Raw genomic sequence first — 20983 nt, 5'->3', positions numbered from 1 at the left:
TCTGAGAAAGAAACTCGAAGTTGAGGAAGCCCTGGAAAATACGCTCTTGAATTAGCAGCAGACGAAAGGAAATGACTTGAATTGAGCAGCTACCATGTACCAGGCACGGTGCCACACCCTTTCCCTGATTATTTACCCTCATAGATGTTTGGTGGGGAGTATCGTTGTTTCCATTTTAGCCAGTGGGGAAACCGAGTCTCAGAGAGTATACATGCCTTTTAAGGATTCTGAGTTGGTGGACCTGGTATTAAATGTGGCCCTACCTGGTGGCAGTTCTTACGGTCTTTCCCCTGCACAGCAGTGGCTTCTGTAGGAGAATGGGGCCTCACGGGGGTGCGGGTCCAGCTTTGTTTTGTCCTGGAATTAAAAAGGAGGTGATATGTTTTAAGAAGAAATGACGACTACAGTTGACCCTTGAACAACCTGGGGGTTAAGGGTGCTGACCCTCACACAGTGTACTACTCTCTCTGCCTCAGAAACAAACGAGTTGATAAATGACTCACCCAAGGATAGGAAGGTGAAAAGGTTTGGATAGAATCAGGACTCAAATGCTAGTTTTGATTCCACATATTGTGATCTCTAATTGAACATAAACTTTTCCCTACACTCAGTTAAACTTAAAGATCTGTAAAATGAAAATACAGGTCTTATATTATTTTAAAAAATCCATGCATAAGTGGACCTGTGCAGTTTAAACCTGTGTTGTTCAAGGGTCAACTATAGGGGTGTTATTAATCATTGAAAATGACAATGGCTTAGTAAAAATATTGCAAATCCTCCGAAATCGGTGAGAAGTGGAGTGGAGGAGCAAAAGCCTTGATGTGTAGGGAAGGGACTGTTTTTACTTAGGAAATTCTGTAGCACTAGGTACAGGAGTTAAAAAAGGACTAACTCAATTCCATGTCTACATGTCTCTTTGTAACTGGATTCCTTTATCTGGTTCCTGATCCTCTGCTGGAAAGTGATGATAAAGTGATTATCAAACCAATGAGTAAGGATGCATCTAATAGTGAAATGGAATGCACTTTATATCTTTCAACATTTATGGAACAGCAGTAGCCTGGGCTAAAATGGATTTGATTGCTCCTTTAGTTATCTATCGCTATATTACAAAGTGCTGCCAAGTTAGCAATAATGGTCTCGTTCTTTCTCGTGGTTCTGTGGGTCAGGAGTTTAGACAGGCACCGCAGGGACAGCTTCTGTCTGCTCCACATGGTATCAGCTGGGCACCAAGATGGGTTCTCCACTCACAGAGCTGGCACCTCAAAAGCTGGCTCAAATGGTGAGAGGCTCCTAGGCTGGTCCAACGGGGTCAGATGTCTGGGGCCTTGGTAGGGCCTGGCTTCTCCTCCATGTAGCCCTCACCGTCTGGCTTCTACCTGTATACCTCCACCTGGATTCTCTGGCAGGCCACATAGCAGCTCAGGGCTCCCAAAAGCACAAGAACAGAAGGTGCCGAGCCTTCTGGAGGCTTTTGCCTGGAACAAGCCAGCATTACTTCCATGGCATTCTGTTGGTCAAAGTGAGTCACAGGTTCAGCTTAGACTCAACGAGAAGGGACCTGTGTCTCCTTTACTGACGTGAGGGGTGGCTTGCGTGTACAGGAGAGGGGGAGTTGTTGGGGGCCATCTTTAAAGACCAGCCACCACACTTGCCTTAGGCATCTAACTGACGGATAAAATTATTTGACCCCTAAATCAAATGTCTTCGAGTCTTTTGGTTATCTAAAGCCTGGGACCTTACTTTCTTTACCTTAGTATTCAGGACAGGTTCTGCCTGGAGCATATTGGAAACTAATACACATTGAGCGTTACTTCTATTCCAGGAACATTAATCAGTGTTCATAACAGCTCATTAAAATGAGAATCTCCCCATTTTGCAGGTGCTTGAAGCTCAGGAAAGTTGTGTAACTTCCTAAAATCATGGAGGTGTTGAGGGGAGATCTAAAACTCACTCCCAGGCTCAAGGTCAAGACATGTTTGATGAATAGATCTCTCATCTCTGCAGCTCTTGCAGAATGCAAGGTCATGCATCTTGGCGTTGCACACTTTTCCAGGGGCTATCACCTTATTGTCAGGAAGCCTGGCTTCCTTAGCTGTATTTCATACCCTGCAATGCACTTGCAGTGAGAACAGCCAAGCCAGTGGTTTGGGTGGTCTTAGCAGTCAAACGGTTGCTGATAAACACATTGTGCAAAACTCCACCATGAGGATGACTGACGAAGTGATGCAGAGCAGACAGTGGCCTGTCCTTCCGCTTCCTAGTGCATGAAGACTCTGTGGATGAGCCCCAGTTTCAGATAAATGCCATGAGTTGTCACATCAGTGTGTGGGGAGGAACTTTCCCTCATCCTGTGATGGTAATTGGACAAATTAAGTATGCAAATGAGGCTTCCACTTGGTAGGATACTTTTTCTCTATTCAGGTCACAATAAGTAATTGAGGAAAAGTCTAACTCTCACGCACTGTCTCTCAAATATGCAAATGAAATGTAGTGGTACATTTTCTCAAAAATTTTCTGCAGATGCCAAATCAGCAGCTATTAAAAGTTGGATAATTATAGTAATTAACTTCTGAAAGGTGGGGGGGCGGTGGGAAACCTCATAACAACAAACAGAATAGTAAATCAGATGAGAAATGAGACACACACAAGAAAATGCTGAAATGAGACTGACTGAAGGACTGCAGGTTTTGGGGCAGAGGAAGCAGCTGGAAGTTGCAGTAGATGGCAGTGTTACTAAAAAGATGGACTGTGAGGTCCCCCTCATCTCCCTTCAGGTGGGCCTGGTGATTCCCAGCATCCCTATGCTCTTACCCACTTTACATCCCTCGGATGCTCTTCCTACCTTATGGATGAGAAATTGATAGCTTTCCAAGGTACAGATATCATTTTAGAAGCAACAGCTTAACTACTTACATGGGTTGTCTGGTTTATTTCTAATTGTGGCCACATTAAATTTGTTCTGTTCATGACCAAGAGGGGGTTTTTCCCTCTGCAAAACGCTAGCAGTGCGAGCTGCTCTTGGAAACAAATAATCCAGCTGATTTTTTTTCCTCTTGTATCATCGCCAGTATTAAAATTGGACTGTAGGAATTTTATTGTGAATGTTGCTGTACTAAGCACAAGGCAAAAGTGGAGTCCAGCTCAGTTCTGTTGGAGCCAAGTTGGCCCCTGGAAGAAGTAACTAATTGAGAAGAAAGGCCTTTTCTCTTTCTTTCTGGCATGCTCAGCAGCCATGAGGGGCTTGCTGTAGGGACGTGGCTCTGGGCTAGAACTCTGACCAGTAGTGGAGGGCTCTCTCGTCCCAGCACCACTGCACTTCCGTTCATGTCTTAGCAGAGGGTTATCTGCTCTGTGCATGACAATAGGAACTCAGAGGGTGGGAAGTCAGATCCAGTTTCACAGAGGTGGAACTCAGCCTGTGTTGGGGCCACCAATGTGATGTATTTACTTTTATGAATAATTACGCAGCACCTACTAGGTGCCACTGGGGATTCAGAGACCAATGTCACAGTAACACACAGTCTGAGTTTGAGGGTGGGTACTCAGACGAGTGGAGAAGATAGTTAGATATTCTAACTGTAACAAAAGTTTGCCCACAGGGCCTTGGGGCAGAGGGGAAAGAAAGCCACACAGAGATGGGGACACTGGAGCTAGACTTTAAGGAAGAGACCTGTCTGTGCCAGATCAGGTAGAGGAGGGCAGGACAAGACACTCAGACAGCAGAGAGAGGCACACGTGAAGATGCCCATGTGGGGACTTCAAATAGTTCAGTTGGGCTAGGATAGACCATGCGGGTAGAAAGGCAGTAAATGGAGCAGGAGAAGTAGGTTGAAGCCACATCATGAGGGGCCTTGGGTGCCATACACAGGCAGTTGGATTTTACTGGATTACCATCCGTTGTCATTGTTGTCATCGTCATCACTGCTGTGTTTAATGAGCACCCTCTATATGAGGCTCTGAAGATGACGGATTTTGGTCAAATCTCTCTGCCACTTTACAGTCACAGAACCATGGCAAATTAGCTAACCTCCACGACCCTTAATTTTCTTTGCTGTAGTATGGGGAGAATAATATCATCTTCCTCATGGCATTATTGTGAGGATCAACTGAAGCAATGCAGGAGCACTTAACATGGCAAGCAGAACATACAAGGCACCATGGGAAACACTTGCTGACTGGTGTAGCTACTGCTATTAGTTGCCAAAACTTTACAAGCATTTTATCATTTGATCTTCATAATAACCCTGCAAGGTAGACGTCAGTATTCCCACTTTACAGATGAGGACTTGAAACTTGTAGCACTTAAGTGACAGAGTTAACATCATAGCTAGGTGGTGGATGTGCCTGATGGGAGGCTGCAGGACCTCCTGCCACTGCACCAAGTTGCCTTCCCTGTAGGGAGGTGGTAGCCGTGGGTGGGAGGCAGTTGGAAAACAAGGACATGATCAGACCTGGGCATTAGAGAGACTGTGGTCTATCGTCAGTGTACACCTCCCCTCACTGTTGGGTGTGTTCCAGATTCTACTGCAATGGAAGCCTCCCACACAGTATGATGGGACAGAAAGAAGATCAGGCTCGGGCTGCATCTGTCAATTGATTTGCACCTCGATTTGGAAAGGGTGCCATTTTCTGGAATTAGCCTGTATTTCAGACACATTGAACTAATCATGTGGGTTTCAAATAGCTAAAGTATCGACAGCATTAATAGCCCTGGATAGCATTGTGTAAGGGCAAGCTATCTGAAAAGAGCCATTTCCTTCAACAAGGAAATTGGCAAAGTAGGAGTCTTGCTTTATTAAATTACAACACATTAGAAATTTCAAATATGTTGAATTTCTATGTTTCTTCTGCTCTTTCATTCTGACCCCATTCTTCCCCAAATATTTCTATTGTCCCTGAGTGGAAAAGTCTCAGATCCTGGTCAAAATCCAAGTGACTTCTTAGGGTAGCCTCTTAAATAGAGCAAATAGACATAATCTTGCATGGAGATGAAGAGCATCAAAAGGAAGCTACAGTGGACGTAGAATGATGGAGTGGAAGTTAAAGTTGATAGGGTGAGCTCTGGTCCGATTATCTGGCGACCTTTCTTCCAGTCCTTTACCATCATTATTTCTATGACGTACATGGGCCACTTCCTTTCTCTGCACCTCAATTTCAGCTACTCAGATTTGGCCTAGATCACAGGGGTTGCAGACACAATGTCTTGGGGCCAGAGTCGTAAAGTAAATGTGTAGGTGTAAACAATAAGGAATGGTGAGACCTGTGGTCATAGGGAAGTGTACTTGCCCTGCCTAGAGGTACCACATCTAGCTAGGGGGAAACAGGACAAAAGCAAAGCCAAACTACCCCCACCAAATAAAACACTTCTGTAGACCATCAGTTTATGCCCCGTATGAGATACTGAGTTCCCTTCCTTATAATGAGTGCTTGACTCAGTGTTAAAATCATGGGCTTTGAAGTAAGACCTGGGTTGGGGTGCCAGTTCTACCACTCACTGGCTATGTCACCTTAGGAAATTGTTGTAACCTCTTCAGTCTCAGTATTCTCATAATAATATTTTCCCACTGAGAAGAGTAGTGGGAAGTATAGTTCGAGAGTACTTAGGACTACCTGGCATGCAGTATGTGCTCTCATACCCCCTACCTTTCTCTTCTGGCTTTGGTACTCGGTGTTCCTAGGACTCTGAGTCACAGTACATAAAATTTTAGAAATACAAAATGGAAGGTAATACATTTTAGGTATATTTCCAGCTGGCATTATACAATTGATAAATTAATTGATAAATACAAATGATAATTAATCAGGAACCTTACTGATACAAGATAAGAAAAGAAGACTGCAACTAAAAGGGATTAATATTCTGAAAACACTCGCATCCTTTAAGGAAAAGTACTTTCACAAATGCTGTTTCTGTTGACTCCCACCAAAAGCATACCAGTGATGTAGGTATTTTCATTATTCTCATTTTAAAGCTAAGGAAACTGAGGTCCAGAGAAGGTAAATAACTAGCCCAAGTTTCCCATTAGTTAGTGTCAAATCAACACGAGTACCTACTTCTGGGTAGATATTTGTATGCCCTGTGCCCAGAAGATGAAGGAAGGGTAAATGTCTAGTTGGAAGCTCAGAAGCAACACACCGGGGCTGGAGTCACAGAATGCTTGGAAATGGATCTCTTATCTCTACGAGAGACTGTGGACTCTGCAGTCTTGTTTGAGGAATCTTCTCCAGACAGTCGTGTGTGGAGATCTGCTAACAACAGCAACAACAACACATCTGTTTAAAAAGTGTATCTTAAAAGAGTTGTGTCAGCAATTTACTTTGGCCAAAGCAATAGAGATACTCAGGGTAAGTTAATCCCTCCTTCTCTGAGCTAACCGAGGACGCCCAGGCCACAGCGGGGAAGGGTTCTGGCTGGAAGCTGATGTTGCGTCTCACGGAGCCCACTGCTCACCTGACCTAGCTGTCGCGGAGTGAGGGGGTGTGTGTCCAAGGTGACGGAAACTCTTCACAGATGTTTCAGGTTCCAGGCTGTGCAGGCATCCTCCTGGATGGATGTTTACAAGCTGGTTTCCCTAGTAATGTCCTCATGCTCCATCTCAGGGCTGACCGCAGGCTCAGGAAAGATCATCTCCCCCGCTGACCTGGCACTGTTTTCATTATTCTTCAACACTCCGTTGGCACATCACCTTTTCTGACCACCTTCTCTGGTCCAGTGCACCTGCTATTTCCTAGAACACCTTGTGCCCTTGTGCTTGCACTTACTGGGCAGCTATTGTGTTTGAGGCACAGGGATATGTGCTAGGGAAACAAGGATGAGGAGCCATTGTCTCTGGCAGCAGTTCACAGTTCTTGGTAAATAGATAGCTTGTCATAGTGTGGTGTTTATAATGATTCAAGTGTGGACACAGTGCTAGTTAGGAAGATCAGAAAAGTTTTCTTAGATGAGAGAACATGTGAATTGTCTCTTTAATAAGTAGGACCTCAGCAAAAGGATGGGATTAGAAAGGACATTCTCAACTTTGGGCATCAGTCAAAAAGGTTATGGCGTATTCAGCAAAGGGTGAGGATGTTACTGGGGTAGAGTACACGGTGGACCAAAGGGGGGGTTGGGAAGTAAAGCTGGAAAGAGACAAATATTTTATTAATATAAGATCCTAGGCTTCTGTAACCAGGATGTATTGGCCATCATATGTATGTAATTCGTAAAAGAAGCAGAAGATTTAAAGCAGGCACCCACCCACATGCATCTTGGTCTTCATTGCAAATCTATACAAGTACATCCAGGAAGCCATGCCTTTAGACATGGATTCTACTGATTCAATGGGATTTGGACCCTCTTACACCTAAACCAATATCACAGACTCCCATGCCTATAAGGCCATGTGGGCACTGCAAACGAGTGTATTAGGCTGGTGGGGGCTGTGCACAATGGAAAGTTTATGCTCATATAAAGAGAGAGCTAATTCTAAGTAAGCAAAGATAAAAAACCACAACGACTTGTCAAATAAAACACATCTGTGGGCGCTATTTACCTGTGACATCCCAGAAGGGCAGAGGTCACTTAAAATGCATCATCTCTCTTCCAAAATCATCAAATAAAGAACATTTCAACCAAATTTGGAATAAGTGACTAGTCCAAATTTGAGTAGCTCAGTGGAAGTCCCTAGTTCTTTCTAAGTGTCTGGGGGAAGCAGATGCTGGTCATCTGATGGTTTTTAGTTAGGACTACATGATTAATGTCCAGAAGACACACTCTGGACTGATGTACTCATAGCCCACGCCTCCTTGGAGGGACCCACCCCACCAGGACCCAGCCCTCATTGGGCTCTGGGACCACCATATTAATCTGGACCAGGAGAGAAAGTGGGGGGTGGAAGAGAGATAAAGAAGATTAAACATCCACAGCTGGACAAGGACAGACTTGAAGACTCAACTGCTAAGTGGAGAAGGCAGAAAACTCCTACAGGCAGCCCCGCACGTCTCTCTGTGATAATTTGCCTTGCAGGTCCAGCCTGCTGATGACCCTGAGCGCTTACCACTGAGTCCTAATTGAACCACTATCCCCTTCCTGCATTGGAAGTAATGTGCGTTAGGAAAATCAATCCATTTGTAGGGGGAGAAACCAGACTGGTTTCCTGCTACTGCTCATATTTTCACTAAAACCCCATTTTACTGGAACCAACATTGAAAAAAACAGCACATTTTATTCAAAACAAGGCAATATTGGTATTGACAGAGCTGCAGCGATAATGAGGATGATCAATTTTCCCTCCTCCATTATGGGGTATTGAGCAATTTTGGAGTAAACTTGTGGCATCATTAGATAAGATCAGCATTTCTATTTCTCCCTTTTGAAAATTTTTTCTTTTTTGCTTTCTTTTTTGCATATTTAGATTTTAAGTATTCCTGCTCTGGTGAGGAAAAAAAAAAGCAAAAACAACAACAAAAAGGAAAGCCAAAAGTCCCCAAAGCAATAAGTGAAGTGCTGGTAATAAAAATTGGAGATTGTAGACATTTCTTTTTAATTCTTATTAATAATACATTGTGTTGTTATTTTTGCATCTTATTATTTCATGCAGACTGTCTCCCCAACTCTCACCCCAAATTAAAAGACTGCAGTTACCAAATATTCCAAGTTCTGGGAGAGGGAGAGTTCTGGGCAAGAGGGTAGAAGCAGCTTTTCTGTTTTGAGAAGAGTGGAGAAGGAAGGCAGAGGTGCGGGCTCTTTGGATGTAGGGAGGGACACTTAGAGCATTGGAAGAAAGATTTGGGGAAGGGAATCAGGAGGTTGGGGAGATTTCTACATGGAAGGGCGTCTTAAAGTAAAAGACATGGAATTGTTTAGTGTAAATTAGATCTGGCATTTCTTTCTTCTGTTTCTGGTCCCTGTTGGGTTATACATGTCCCTCTAGCATCTCAGGCTGGCTGTGCAGATACCACAGTGACAGGGAAGGGGATTGTCTTCATCCATTCGGGCCGCTATAACAAAATACCATAGACCAGGTGGCTTACAAATAACAGAAATTGATTTCTCACGGTTCTGGAGGCTGGCAAGCCCAAGATCAAGGTGCTGGCAGATTCGGTGTTTGGTGAGGACCCACTTCCACACTCATGGCACTCTTCTCGCTGTGTCCTCACATGGTGCAAGGGAGGAGGGAGCTCTCTGGGGTCTCTTTCCTAAGGCCACTAATCCCATTCATGATGGCTCTACCCTCAAGACCGAAGCATCTCTCAAAGGCCCCACCTCCAAATACCACCACGCTGGGGGTTAGGTTTCAACGTATGAATTTGGTGGAGGGGAACACAAACAGTCCATTGCAGGGACCATCTTCTTTGAGTGATGAGATCTCTGCTTGACATCAGTGATGTTGACAGAGTGACAAAATCCTAGCTGGGAGCAGTCCCCCTGAAAACCATTCTAATGTAGTTTATATTTTAAACTAAAATTGAATCGTCTAAAATTTTAAGTCGAAAATATTACCGAAGATATTGTAATGATGGGAATTTCACTGAATGTCATCAGTTTGAGGCAGGAGCTATAGGTGTCATGCTTTTGGAAGGCGTGGGAGGATGGGAGGGTGAGCTGTGTGACCCCTTCCTTTTAAAAAAAATCTAAAAACTGATGATAAACACTGTAAATATGTTTCACCACACATTGTAATCCTTGAAACACATATGCTACAAAACTGAGTTCACAGCCTGAAGAAGAACGCCATCTTACAAATTTCTATCCCTTAGTGATACAGACATACTCTTGACCATCTCTGGGCAGGGTGGCCTCGAATAACTACATGCACAGGGAGGTAGGTGATGGTAGAGCGAGGTGATTCTGAGTGTTGGGCCGGAGTCCCAGAGTAAGTGCCTTTATGGTGACTCCTGGCTTTACGTTGGTAGACTAAGCTAGACATAATCTACATCACCATAGATCCCTTTTCTTGAAACCAGAGACTAGGGCAAATGTGTGCAATATGAAAAGCAGGCTAGGCTCTCCGCTTGGGTTCCCCAAAGTGGAGCCCGAGAGAGGGCTACAGGTGCATGGGATTTGTGGAGGGAGGGACTCAGAAGAAGGGAGGTGAGGGAAGCAGAGTGGTGCAGGGGAAGGAGCTGAGTGAGGACATGCTATCAGCTGAAGTCTAGCTTCAGCCTGAGCCTACAGGGCGGGGCTCTCAGCATGAATTGCACCACAGAGGCTGAAGGGCATTGGTTCATTGGCTGTAGTCTGGGGGCGATGTATATGTGTTTGTATTTATATGTGCACACTTTTATGTATGTGTGTACGTGCATGTATGTGTACATGTACACACATGTATGCATGCATGGACATATATATGGGGGTTACATAGCAGGGCAGCTACCACTTAGGGGAGGTTGACCTCCACAGGAGGGGCAGCTGCGATGGGTACACTAACCTGGAGAAGGAGGTCTGGGTGGAGCCCACATAGCCTCCACTGCAGGAAAACTCCATTAAGATCTAACTGGTATCCTGGTCATTTCAGAGAGTCTTATACAAAGTAAAAGAAAATGTGGACAGTCTTAAAAGTTTTTATGAAGAAAATTCCACCCCCCCATTTATATATCCATGGAGGCTGGGAATTCCAGGGGTTTACCCTTCTATGAAGAAAGGAAGATTGTGAAAACAATGTATTGTATTTGGCTCAGTACTGACTGAGCTGATTCTATGCACTCTATCCTGTGGTCTTCAAGGACATAAAGATAGTGAAGTGAGTTGAAATCTAGTAGGAGGAAGATAAGAGGCCAGCTGTCTGTGTGTCCAAATGTGCTTAGCACAGAGAGATGCACAAAGGATGAGGGGTGAAGGGAAGGCTTCCCCACTGGAGCCGTGACTTCAGGGGCTTGTATGAGCTGGTGTGGTTTGGCACGTGAAGACGGAGGGGGCTGCAGCTGCCACAGCCAACAGCCTGGGTGGGGCACCTCCTGCAGGCTGGCACTGCCAGGAGGATTCCACCTTCTAGGCTGGGGATGCAACTCAAACACAGGACTGTTGAGTGAGTGATGCCAGTGGGTAGGGGGTGAGTTGTGGGACCCGCTAGAGGGCATCGCCGCTGCCCAGCTCCCACTGCTTCTCGACAGACACAGGATGGCAAAGCAGCGTGGCCAGATCTTTCCACCTTTTGAGAGAGGCCACAAGTCTGGACTTTTACATGGAATCTCCAGGCTTTTAAATGTTAGCAATTTAGAAACGGTTTAAACAGTGTGTGGGTCAAGCACCACATGTCTCAGGCTGGTGCAGCCTCTTGCTTGCCAGTTTGCCGTCTGTGTTAAGCTGTCTACCTGTTTGGCAGCTCCTGTGAGGAGGCCACGTCTGAGAGGCCCAGGACAGATGGGGTGCGGTAAGAACAGGCTGTGAGGGCTAGTCTCCTCGCCCCACCACCAACTCAAGGCCTAGTGGGGAGCTTACCAAAGTGGCCCACGAAACATGCCGACCTCCAGGGCTCACTGCTTGCTTTGGTTACTCTTAGCTTTCCAAGGAGATCCAGTGCTCCGTGGCCAGTCACATCCAGTCCCTGGTGAAGTCGGAGAAGAACCGTCAGGTCATGTGTGAGGCGGGGATGCTCAGGACCCTCATGACCTACTGCCACCAGGCTCTGACCGCCGGCAGCAGCCCCTTGCACTCGGGGCTCAGCAGGATTTTTGAAAAGCTGGCTTCCCAAGCCATTGAACCAGACGTGTTAAGGTACCGTGTGCTGCACGCTAAATGCTGCCAAGCCCCTGGCAGCCATGCGAGTGCACAATGGGCAGTAAGAGTGCCCCCTCCCCCTTGCCAGCGATGGACACTGCAAGTCCAGGGAGGAGCCTTGGGTCTGCAACAGTGTGCGGCCCGCAGAGCGGACGTAGCCCCTCCCATGGAGCTGGTGTTCTCGGGGAGAGGGATAATAAGCAAAGGGTCCTGCAGACAATACAGAAGAGCGCTGGATGGGATGCTCGGTTCAGAGTGGGAGCTCTGAGGAGCTGGGAGGACCAAAGTCGGGAGGTTGGGTATAAAGAGGGGGACTTCAAGGGAGTGGCAGTGGCTGAGGCCTGTGGCCTGTGCAGTTCACCAGACCAGGTGAAGATGCCCTGCTGAGAGGGGTGGAGGCTATAGGGGCCTGACTGCCACGAGGCTGGACCACAGGGAGCTTAGCTGGTGTGACGGGCCGCGACTGGGCTCCCTACAGGGACGGGGCCAGAGGCAGCACCACTGTGTCCTGTGGGGCCTTCCCTCTGCAGCCCCTCCATGAAGCCACATGTTTCCTGGAGAGCCACAGCAGGGAGGGAAGATGCACAAGGAGGAGCAGACACACAAGACAGAAAAGCAGAGGAAAGAAAGGCTCTAGGAGGGAGGTCAAGGGTCTCTTAAGTACTTGTGGCCGGGCCACCCTGCCCTAGACAGTGTAGGTGTAGGGAGGGTGGTGCCCGGGGCCACAGGCCAGCTGGACCCCTGCTGGCACACAGGACCAAGTGCAGGGGGATGGAAAGCAGCCCCTCCAGCCAGCAGGCATGGGACCCAGGGGCCAGGCCAGCCTCTTTCTGCCTCTAGCTGTGGGGCTGTCAGACAAGGCCATCGTGCTTAGTTCAGCTGATTAGTCAATTCCATTAGAAACTTAAAAACAAAGTATGACAAAGTTATTTTCCAACAAAACCCTTCTCCTCTCAAGGTCCCACTGGTTAAATCAAAAGCACTTAAATTCACCAGCTCTCTGGTCTGAGTGCCAGGTCAGGGATGCCCTGTTTCTGTATGGCCTGAGGAAAGGGTTTCCAGGCAGAGAGAGGAAGGCATGGCGGGGGGAGCCAGCGAGCTCTGGGATCTAGGACAGTGCTCAGATGAAGCTGGAGGAAATTTCTGCCTGCAAAATGTCTTCATTTGGTTCTCTTGTTTGCTATGATATTCAGACAGTTTCTAGGTTTTGGAATTGCTCCACCTCCATCGGCTGCAGCGAAAATCCTCAGTTCATCTCACGTACATGGAGGGGACTCTGGATGCCCAGGTGAGGACAGAGGAAGGAATAGGGGCAGGATAATGGGATTTAAAAGACAATATGCATTTCTTGTAAGGGATCCTTTACGACATATGGGAAGCAGACAGATTTAAAAATGATTTTGCCTGCTGCTCAATGGAGCAAATGAGGAAAAAGCAGAAGGATCAGATCAGTGGTCCCCAGATAAAGACCAGATATGGAAGGAGGGAGACCCCTACCCCCATACAGGATGGTGATGATGAGTGTGTACTTGACCCCTCTGGGCCTGGAGCTCGGAAACCTTCATGTCACGGCGCACGCAGGAGTGCCCAGCGCTGGCCCTGGGCAGGGGAACAGTGTCAGCTTTCTGCACAGCTCACAGCTCGGGGGAGTTAGGAGGTCAGGAGGACCAAGCATTGGCCTGGTACCTGGAAAGATGCTGGTCTAGGGAACCAGCTTGGAGAAAAGAGAGGCATGGACACGCTGAATATAAGATTGCATAGGACATTGAGGCAAGGAGGCCCAATTGAAAAGCAAGGACGGAGAGTCAGGCTTGAGCCGGCAGCCAGAGGTGAGAGACAGAGCTTTCGAGGAGACAGGCTGTTGTGAAAGAGAGTGTGGAGGCCAGAGAACCAAGACAAAGCCGCAGTGAGTGATAGCCAATGGGGCAAGCCAGTGACAGCAACAGAAAACCTGTATTGGAAAGGGGTGGGGGCCACGATAGAATTAAAGTGAGAAGTTTCTAGGAGGAGCAGGTTGTCACAACAGTTCCGTGTTATCAGAATCAGCAGAGAGCCCAGGTGGGAGGGCCAGCGGAGGGCCCAGGAGGACACCCTCAGGATTAGGAATGGCATGGTACTCTGCAGAGCCCTCCTTCGGGGCTGTAGCAGAAATATGGGGGTTGTTGTCAGAAGAGGGGCAGAAATGGTTTGAGCAAAGACACAGCTCTTCTCCTGCTTGCTGCCCTAGGGTCACAGGCAGTGGCACCAGTGCCTGCTGAGGGTCCCCTGGACACCAGCCCTTGCTCAGCAGTCACACAGGCCCTCAGGCCCTCAGGGCCATCCCAGGGCTCAACCACCGCCCTTCAGACAGCACTGAGCCTCATCTCCATGACCTCCCCACGCAACCTGCAGCCTCAGAGGGCAGCCCTGGCTCCATCCTTCGTGGAATTTGACATGTCTGTGGAAGGTTATGGGTATGACAGGCTTTCATATACTTGAAATACACTTTATTAATTTCCCAGTGCCTTGGGTGAATTATAATATTGATTACAAAAGTGTAGTTCCCATCGTCTCTCACACTCAGCTGTGGAAAATGTCTGGGTCATGGACACCCTATCTTCTCAGTGGCTTCTTAGAGGCAGTGTCCCCAGCTGTCTTGGGCCAGGACCCTCTCATTCCCCTGGTGTGTCTGCATTCTGGACCGCCCTCCCCTCTAGCCTCCAGAGCAGATTCCTTTCTTAGGGTCCTGGTGCCAGCATCAGGTGCTTTCTGTCCTTGGGGCCTCATGGTCTAGGAGGGAGTGAGGCCCCTGCAGAAGGACAGAGGGGGAAACCTCACGCCACAGGTTGGCTTGCGGTTCAATGATCTGAGACACTTTCCTGTTCCAGCTGTTTGTTTATTCCAACCCTGTCTACGGTGATGGGAACCAGCACTGAATACTCGGTCTCTGGAGGGATTGGGACAGGTAGGTGCTTCCCTGGGGGTTTAGCTTGCTGAGGTCCCCTCCCCGACCTGGGAGTAAGTCCTTGGGGAGCCTTGATTTCCGATTTCCACTTGGCATTTCCAGAAAGCGTGAGTCTTCCTCTTGGTCCCGCTTGTCCCGTTGGTCATGCCTGCCTTGGGGCAGGGATGTCCTGTTCACTGTGCATCCCAAGGGCCCAGCCCATGGCTCTGCACAGAGAGGGGGCTGTGTTAGCACTGATGGGCTCGGTGGGTGAGTTGGTGGCTGGGCCTGGCTTTGACGCATTTTGTCAGTGATTGACAGAGGCTGAAATGGACACCTCACCCCACCTTACGGCTCTCTCTAGAGAGGAATATGAGTTCTCTGTTGATGGCCATCCAGTCTTTGGCTCATGTGGGGATCGACTGGGCCTTGGCCTGCTTTGTACAGTGCTGCAGTCAGCTGAAAACCAGGCACCCCTTGTTAGGAGAGCCAGGGTCTGGGTTTCTATGGGAGGGTAGGTGCTGAGGAGCCATTACATTTACTGCCCATCAGTGCAGGGTTCCAAGCCTGATTCTACCCATTCAGTGAGGGCAGTGGGCCCTGCCTGTTCCGCTAACCCTGTTACGAGGCGGGAGGGCGTGGGTTTCCCTAGAGTGGAATACTCCCCAGGCAAGGCTTAGCCAAGCTAGGCCGGGGTCCTCTGCCCCACGTAGCACATGGCCTGGCTTTAGACCAGCTGACCCGTGGGCCACATGATGACGGATCTAAGGGGTGTGCCACCTCTCCACTCCCTTGGCAAGGCAGCATGGAATAATAGGTGGGCCAGCATTGGAGAGAGGCTTCGAGGATCTGGGCTCAAGCCCTGGAGGGAATATGACTTATTGCTGCAAGTATGAATAAGGAGACAAGAGCATTCTCCTGCGTGGGGTCATTGTAAAATAGGTGTGAGTCAGGTGGAGCACAGTGCTGGCGCACAGTAGGGCCACCCCTGAGCTGAGTCAGAGCCACAGTGAGTCTAGACAGGCTTCTGCAGCAGGACAAAGCCTAACGGCGTGCTTGTGTTCTGACCCCAGGCGCTGCCAGGTCCTTCCCTCCGCCAGGGGGCCTGACCTTTTCCTGCTGGTTCCTGGTCAGCAGGCACAGCTCAGTCACGGAGGGCCACCCGCTGCGCTTCCTGACCGTGGTACGCCACCTGGCCAGGACCGAGCAGCCCTTCGTCTGCTTCTCTGTCAGCCTCTGCCCGGAAGACCTCTCCTTGGTTGTGTCTACAGAAGAGAAAGAGCTTCAGCCCCTGGGTAAGGTTTCACCCACCCCTGGGAGAAGTGGGGCTGAGTCCGCAGCTCTTGGCCCAAGAGCCAGGGGGACCCGCCCTCCCTCAGTTGTACAGGTGGCTGGTCCTGGCTCTGCCTCAAGGAGCTCAGCCCGCCTCTCCAAGCTCACCTGCCTGCGATGGCCTGAACTGGCCTGAGATGGCCAAGGCCAGGGTATTATGGCCACTCCTGTTCTTGTGTGCCCCATTTCATAGTGAGACATTGACACTGGAAGGCCCAGGGTTTGGCTTGGCATCCTTTACACACAGCACAGCCGCCTAGGCTCCTTCCCTCGCAGGTATTCACCACCCTGTGTGCATCACTGTGGAGGCAGCAGTCTAGTGAGGGGTAGACCCTGCAGCCTGACTCCTGGGCTTGAACTCTGGCTATGCAACCTTAGGCAAGTTACCTAACCTCTTTGTGCCTCAGGATGGTAACATGGAAATCACGATAGTGCCTACCTCAGTGCCTGGCACAAAGCAAGAGCTCCAGCAATGACAGCTGCTGTTGTCAGTATTCTATGGCGGGGGGACTCGGCACTGGCTCCATGGGCACAAGGCCCCCTTCTGCCGGGTTGCTGCTGTCTGACACTGCAGGCCAGGTCTGGTGTTTGTGTTCTCTTCCAGATGTCATGGAACCCGAGGATGACCCTGAGCCTTCTGCGGGACGCCAGCTTCGGGTCAGGTGTGGCCAGCTGCTGGCCTGTGGTCAGTGGCACCACCTGGCTGTGGTTGTCACCAAGGAAATGAAAAGGAATTGTACCGTTTCCACCTATCTGGATGGACAGGTCATCGGCTCAGCCAAGGTGAGATGGTTTTCCCCAGCTGTACTTGCCCCATGGCCATGCCTCCCGGCCACACCACCCGAGAGTGGCCTCAGTTCAGTTCTTTGCTTTCTTTCAGCAGCAGCGTTGGTATCTAATGAAACCCCCTTGCTGTCCAGAACACCTGGCTGAGCTCAGGCATAAAAAGAACATCTTTAGATGATGGTCACACAACCAGGGCAGAAACTAAAACATGGAAATAAGAATAGTCATGACAGTTATGATTTTAAGAATAGTCATAAGAGAATATAAATCTCCAGAGTGAACAAAACAAGGCTTCTCACATTTTAACGTGTGAATTCCCCAGGGAGGTCTGAGCAGGACCCACGGTTCTACTTTTCTAAGAGGCTCTTTGGTGAATCTAATGCAGCCAGTCTGCATGCTACACTTAGCAGCAAGACACAAGGACTTGCAAAGACACCAACATGTCTTGCCAGATTTAGAGCAGGAATGATGAGGAAAGGATGGTCCCCTGCTTAGAGAAGGTAATAGAATGTGAACATATAGCTGGAGGAAGCGTCTCGTCACTGTCATTTAGAGACACCTGAGGTCCTAGGGCATAAGGGAGAGGAAGCTGGGAGATGAAGACCTGGCAGGCGTGCTCCAGCAACCACTGTCAGAGGTCCCTGAAGAAGCCAGAGACAGAAGGACCCAGAAGACCACAGAGGGCAGGTGCAGCCAGATTTTCACCCAGGTTCCAGAGACAGCATCTCAACCTAGGCTACGTTCTTGAATCATTTGGGAAGTCTTTTAAAAGTTCTCTTGCATAGGCTATACCCCAGATTAAATACAGCAGAATGTCTGTGAGTGGGGTAATTTGGTGATGTTTTCAAAGTTTCCCAAGTGATTCCAATATTAAGCCAGAATGGAGAACTTGAGATTAATAGGGTTTTCCCATTTCAATAGTTTGACATTTGGAGCCCGATCATTCTTTGCTGTGGGGTCCTATTCTGTGTATATTAGGACATTTAGCAGCATCTTAGCCCCCACCAAAGATGCTATAGCATCTCCTTCTGCCCAGCTGTGACCACCAAAAATGTCTCTAGACATTTCCAAATGTCTTGGTGGGGGAGGGCAAAATCGCCCAGGTTGAGAATCATTAGGTTAGAACAACCTAAATTCTGTGGAACACTTGAAGATGAATTTGATGCTATCTTCTGGTAAATGTCTTATCAAAAAAAGCAGTGGTAACCAGAAAGATTCACCAGGAGCATGACAAAGGTCCTTCAAAACATACAGTTAACTTTTTTCTTAAATCATTAACAATTCCTTCCCTCGCTTCCTTCCCTCATTAAATATTTATTGAACACCTACTAGGTGTTAGGAATTGTCCATGCCTACCAGCCAAATACCTCCAGGAGCATGCATATAGTACAAAACAAGAGTTACATTTATTAAGCTTGCTGTAGCAAGAGACTCCTTACCCCATTGGGTAATAAGGACCTAGGAGGAGCTAATAGGATTTGGGCTCATTTTAGGTGATTTTTTTGGGAGGGTTCGAAGAAGTGGAGGTCAGTCTGTTCTGACTTGGGTGCTGTCAGAAAGGCAATTTGGTGTCTGTGTATGTTCAGAACATTTTTCAGGAGGTAGGAGGAATGGGGCAGGGCTTGAGCTGTCAGTGGAGAAGGAGTAGTGGTCACTCACGTTAGCCAGGATGGAAAGTGTGATCACATTAGTGGTTTCCCAGTGTCTTTGTTTTTAATCTGTTTAGGCATAACTACAGAGTGGACTAGTTTTGGTCCTCTTTCACAGAGTATGTTGGCATTCTGTCTTGTTTCATAGAATAGGTTGTGTTCTGTGAAATAGATCATGTACCTTGAGGCTAAGAGGCTTGTCCTATTGATATTTGGAATTTGCTTGCACCTAACACAGGACTGGCATACAGAAAGCATGCAATAAACACTTGATGAATCGCACTGAATTTATAGCCACAAGGAGTAACATGGACTGGCTGATGGTATTGTTTAGTGAATTGGTACATGGATGAACATCCAACCCTGTGGGACCAGCTAAACCAGATTCAGTCAGCAGGGAGGTTGGAAGTGGTATGATGCTGTGGGAATATGCCAAAATATGCCATGGAGAATGGCCAAGGGCCAAGTCTGACAGAGTTGACTTTCCAAGATGATTTCAGCAAGTCCGGTCAGAATCAGCAAGTGAAATTTAGTCGGGATCAACATATTAGACGCGGGTGACAGTTGGGCAAGAACAAAGTGGGCTTTGGTTGGGGATAACCTAGTGAAAGAGCTGTTCTCAAATGTTAGAGCCTTTGCTTTTATTTCCAAGGGAAGTCAAGTTCAACTGTGAAAGGTGGGGAGTGTGTTAACAGCTTGAATTGAGCAAAATGATTTGGGAGCAATCTGAGACATCTTATGTCTATAAATCAATCTGAATAGTGCAGTGAGTATACACTGTAGGAATCTGAGAAGAAGGGGGCAAGGTGGATTGGAGGGGTGGGGCACCTTTGTCAGGTGGGAGAAAAAGTCTCTGCCTACAGGGATGGGAAAGGGGAGAGAGAGCACAGTAGACCTCACTCTAGGTAGGCTTGACAGCTTGGAAAAACTTGGCTTGTTTTTATTTGAAAATCTTACTTAATTGGTAGGGATAAAAAGAATATTTCTGACATTATATAACCTCTCATTTTAAAAATATGTATTTATATACATATTCATGTATAATTTTGTAGTCGTTATAAAAATAATATAAACACATTTTGAAATAACTGAAAAATAAAGATTACCTACATTCCTTCTACCTTACCATCATTTATAGTTTCTTTCAGTTTTTATTCCTTTAATAAAACAGTTGTGACTTTATTGTGTAAAACATTTTATATACTACTTAGTTAACACTATCATTTTAAAATGTTTTATCTACATGGGCTTTGAAACTATTATTTTTGAATTTCTGATAATCTGTTAACTATTTCTTTTATCGAAATTTTTGAGAAAATTGTAGGCTAACATTTAGTGGTAAGAAAGAGAGAAATCTTGTGTACCTTTCATCCAGTTTACTCCAATGGTAATTAATATCTTGCAAAACTAGAGAATATCACAGCCAAGATATTGACATTGATACAGTCTGCTAATTTATTCAGATTTCCCCAGTTTTACTTGTACTTGTGTGTGTGTATTTAGTTCCATATAATTTATCACATTTGTATGTTCTTTATCACATTTGTATGTTCTTGCATCCACTGCTCCCACCAAGATACAGAACATTTCCATCACCACAAGGGTCCCTTTTGTTGTATTTTTATAACTACCACCACCACCCACCCACACCCCCTCCCAATCCCTGTCCCTAAACTTGGCAACCAGTAAGCTAAAATGTTGTCATTTAAAAGATGTTGTTACATCTGTGGAATCATACAGTATGTGATATTTAGGATTAGATTTTTATTCAGCTAATTCTCTGGAAATTTATCTTAGTTGTTGTATATGTCAGTAGTCCATCCCTTTTTTATTGCTGAATAGTATTCCATACTACTCAGATATGGATACATAACCATTCACCCATTGAAGGACATCTGAGGTGTTCCCAGTTTTGGGATGTTACAAATAAAGCTGCTATGTACATTTATATACAGGTTTTTGTGTGAGCTTAAGTCTTCATTTCTCTGGGTTAAATGCCTAAGAGTCTAATTGCTGGGTCCTATGGTAAGTGCATGTTTAGTTTTATAAGAAACTGCCAAAATATTTTTCCATAGTGACTGTGCCATTTTACATTCCCACCAGCAATGGATGAGTGGTCCCGTTTCTCTGCATTTGGTGATGTCACTCTTTTTTAATTAGCCATTCTGATAGGTGTGTAGTGATGATATCTCTTGTTTTTATTTTGCATTCCCTTAATGGCTAATGAGATTGAACATCCTCTCATGTGCTTATTTGCAACTTGTATATCCTCTTTAGTGATGTCTTATGCATGTGTTTCACTCATTTTCTAATTGGATTGTTTGTTTTTTACTGTTGAATTTTAAGAGTTTATCTAAATATTTTAGATACCCGTCCTTTGTTAGATATGTAATTTGTAAATAATTTCTCCTAATCTATAGCTTGCTTTTCATCCTCTTTCATATGGGATTTTGCAGAGCAAAAAAGTATTTAATTTTCTTGTGAGCAGTTACAGTTTCTGCATGTTCTTTGTTAGTGTGTAGAATGCAATCGATCTTTGTGTGTTGATCATGTATCCTGTGACCTTGCTGAACTCAGGTATTAGTTCTAGGA

The 20983-nt window shown here is 46.8% G+C and overlaps 1 protein-coding gene across 1 annotated transcript in view; it reads left to right on the top strand.

The window, feature by feature from the left end:
• Nucleotides 1-20983, top strand: part of WDFY4 (WDFY family member 4) — a 254300-nt gene that overhangs the window by 54393 nt on the left and 178924 nt on the right. The window contains exons 14-19 of the mRNA XM_007178732.2: nucleotides 11484-11698; nucleotides 12895-12989; nucleotides 13929-14154; nucleotides 14569-14645; nucleotides 15698-15919; nucleotides 16561-16739. Of these exons, the coding sequence (XP_007178794.2) occupies nucleotides 11484-11698; nucleotides 12895-12989; nucleotides 13929-14154; nucleotides 14569-14645; nucleotides 15698-15919; nucleotides 16561-16739 (1014 nt within the window). The remainder of the gene's footprint in view (nucleotides 1-11483; nucleotides 11699-12894; nucleotides 12990-13928; nucleotides 14155-14568; nucleotides 14646-15697; nucleotides 15920-16560; nucleotides 16740-20983) is intronic.

This window comes from Balaenoptera acutorostrata, chromosome 16 (assembly GCF_949987535.1).
Source record: "Balaenoptera acutorostrata chromosome 16, mBalAcu1.1, whole genome shotgun sequence".
Lineage (NCBI taxonomy): Eukaryota > Metazoa > Chordata > Mammalia > Artiodactyla > Balaenopteridae > Balaenoptera > Balaenoptera acutorostrata.
The sequence above is the reverse complement of the archived record's forward strand: the minus strand, read 5'-3'. Positions and strand labels throughout refer to the sequence as shown.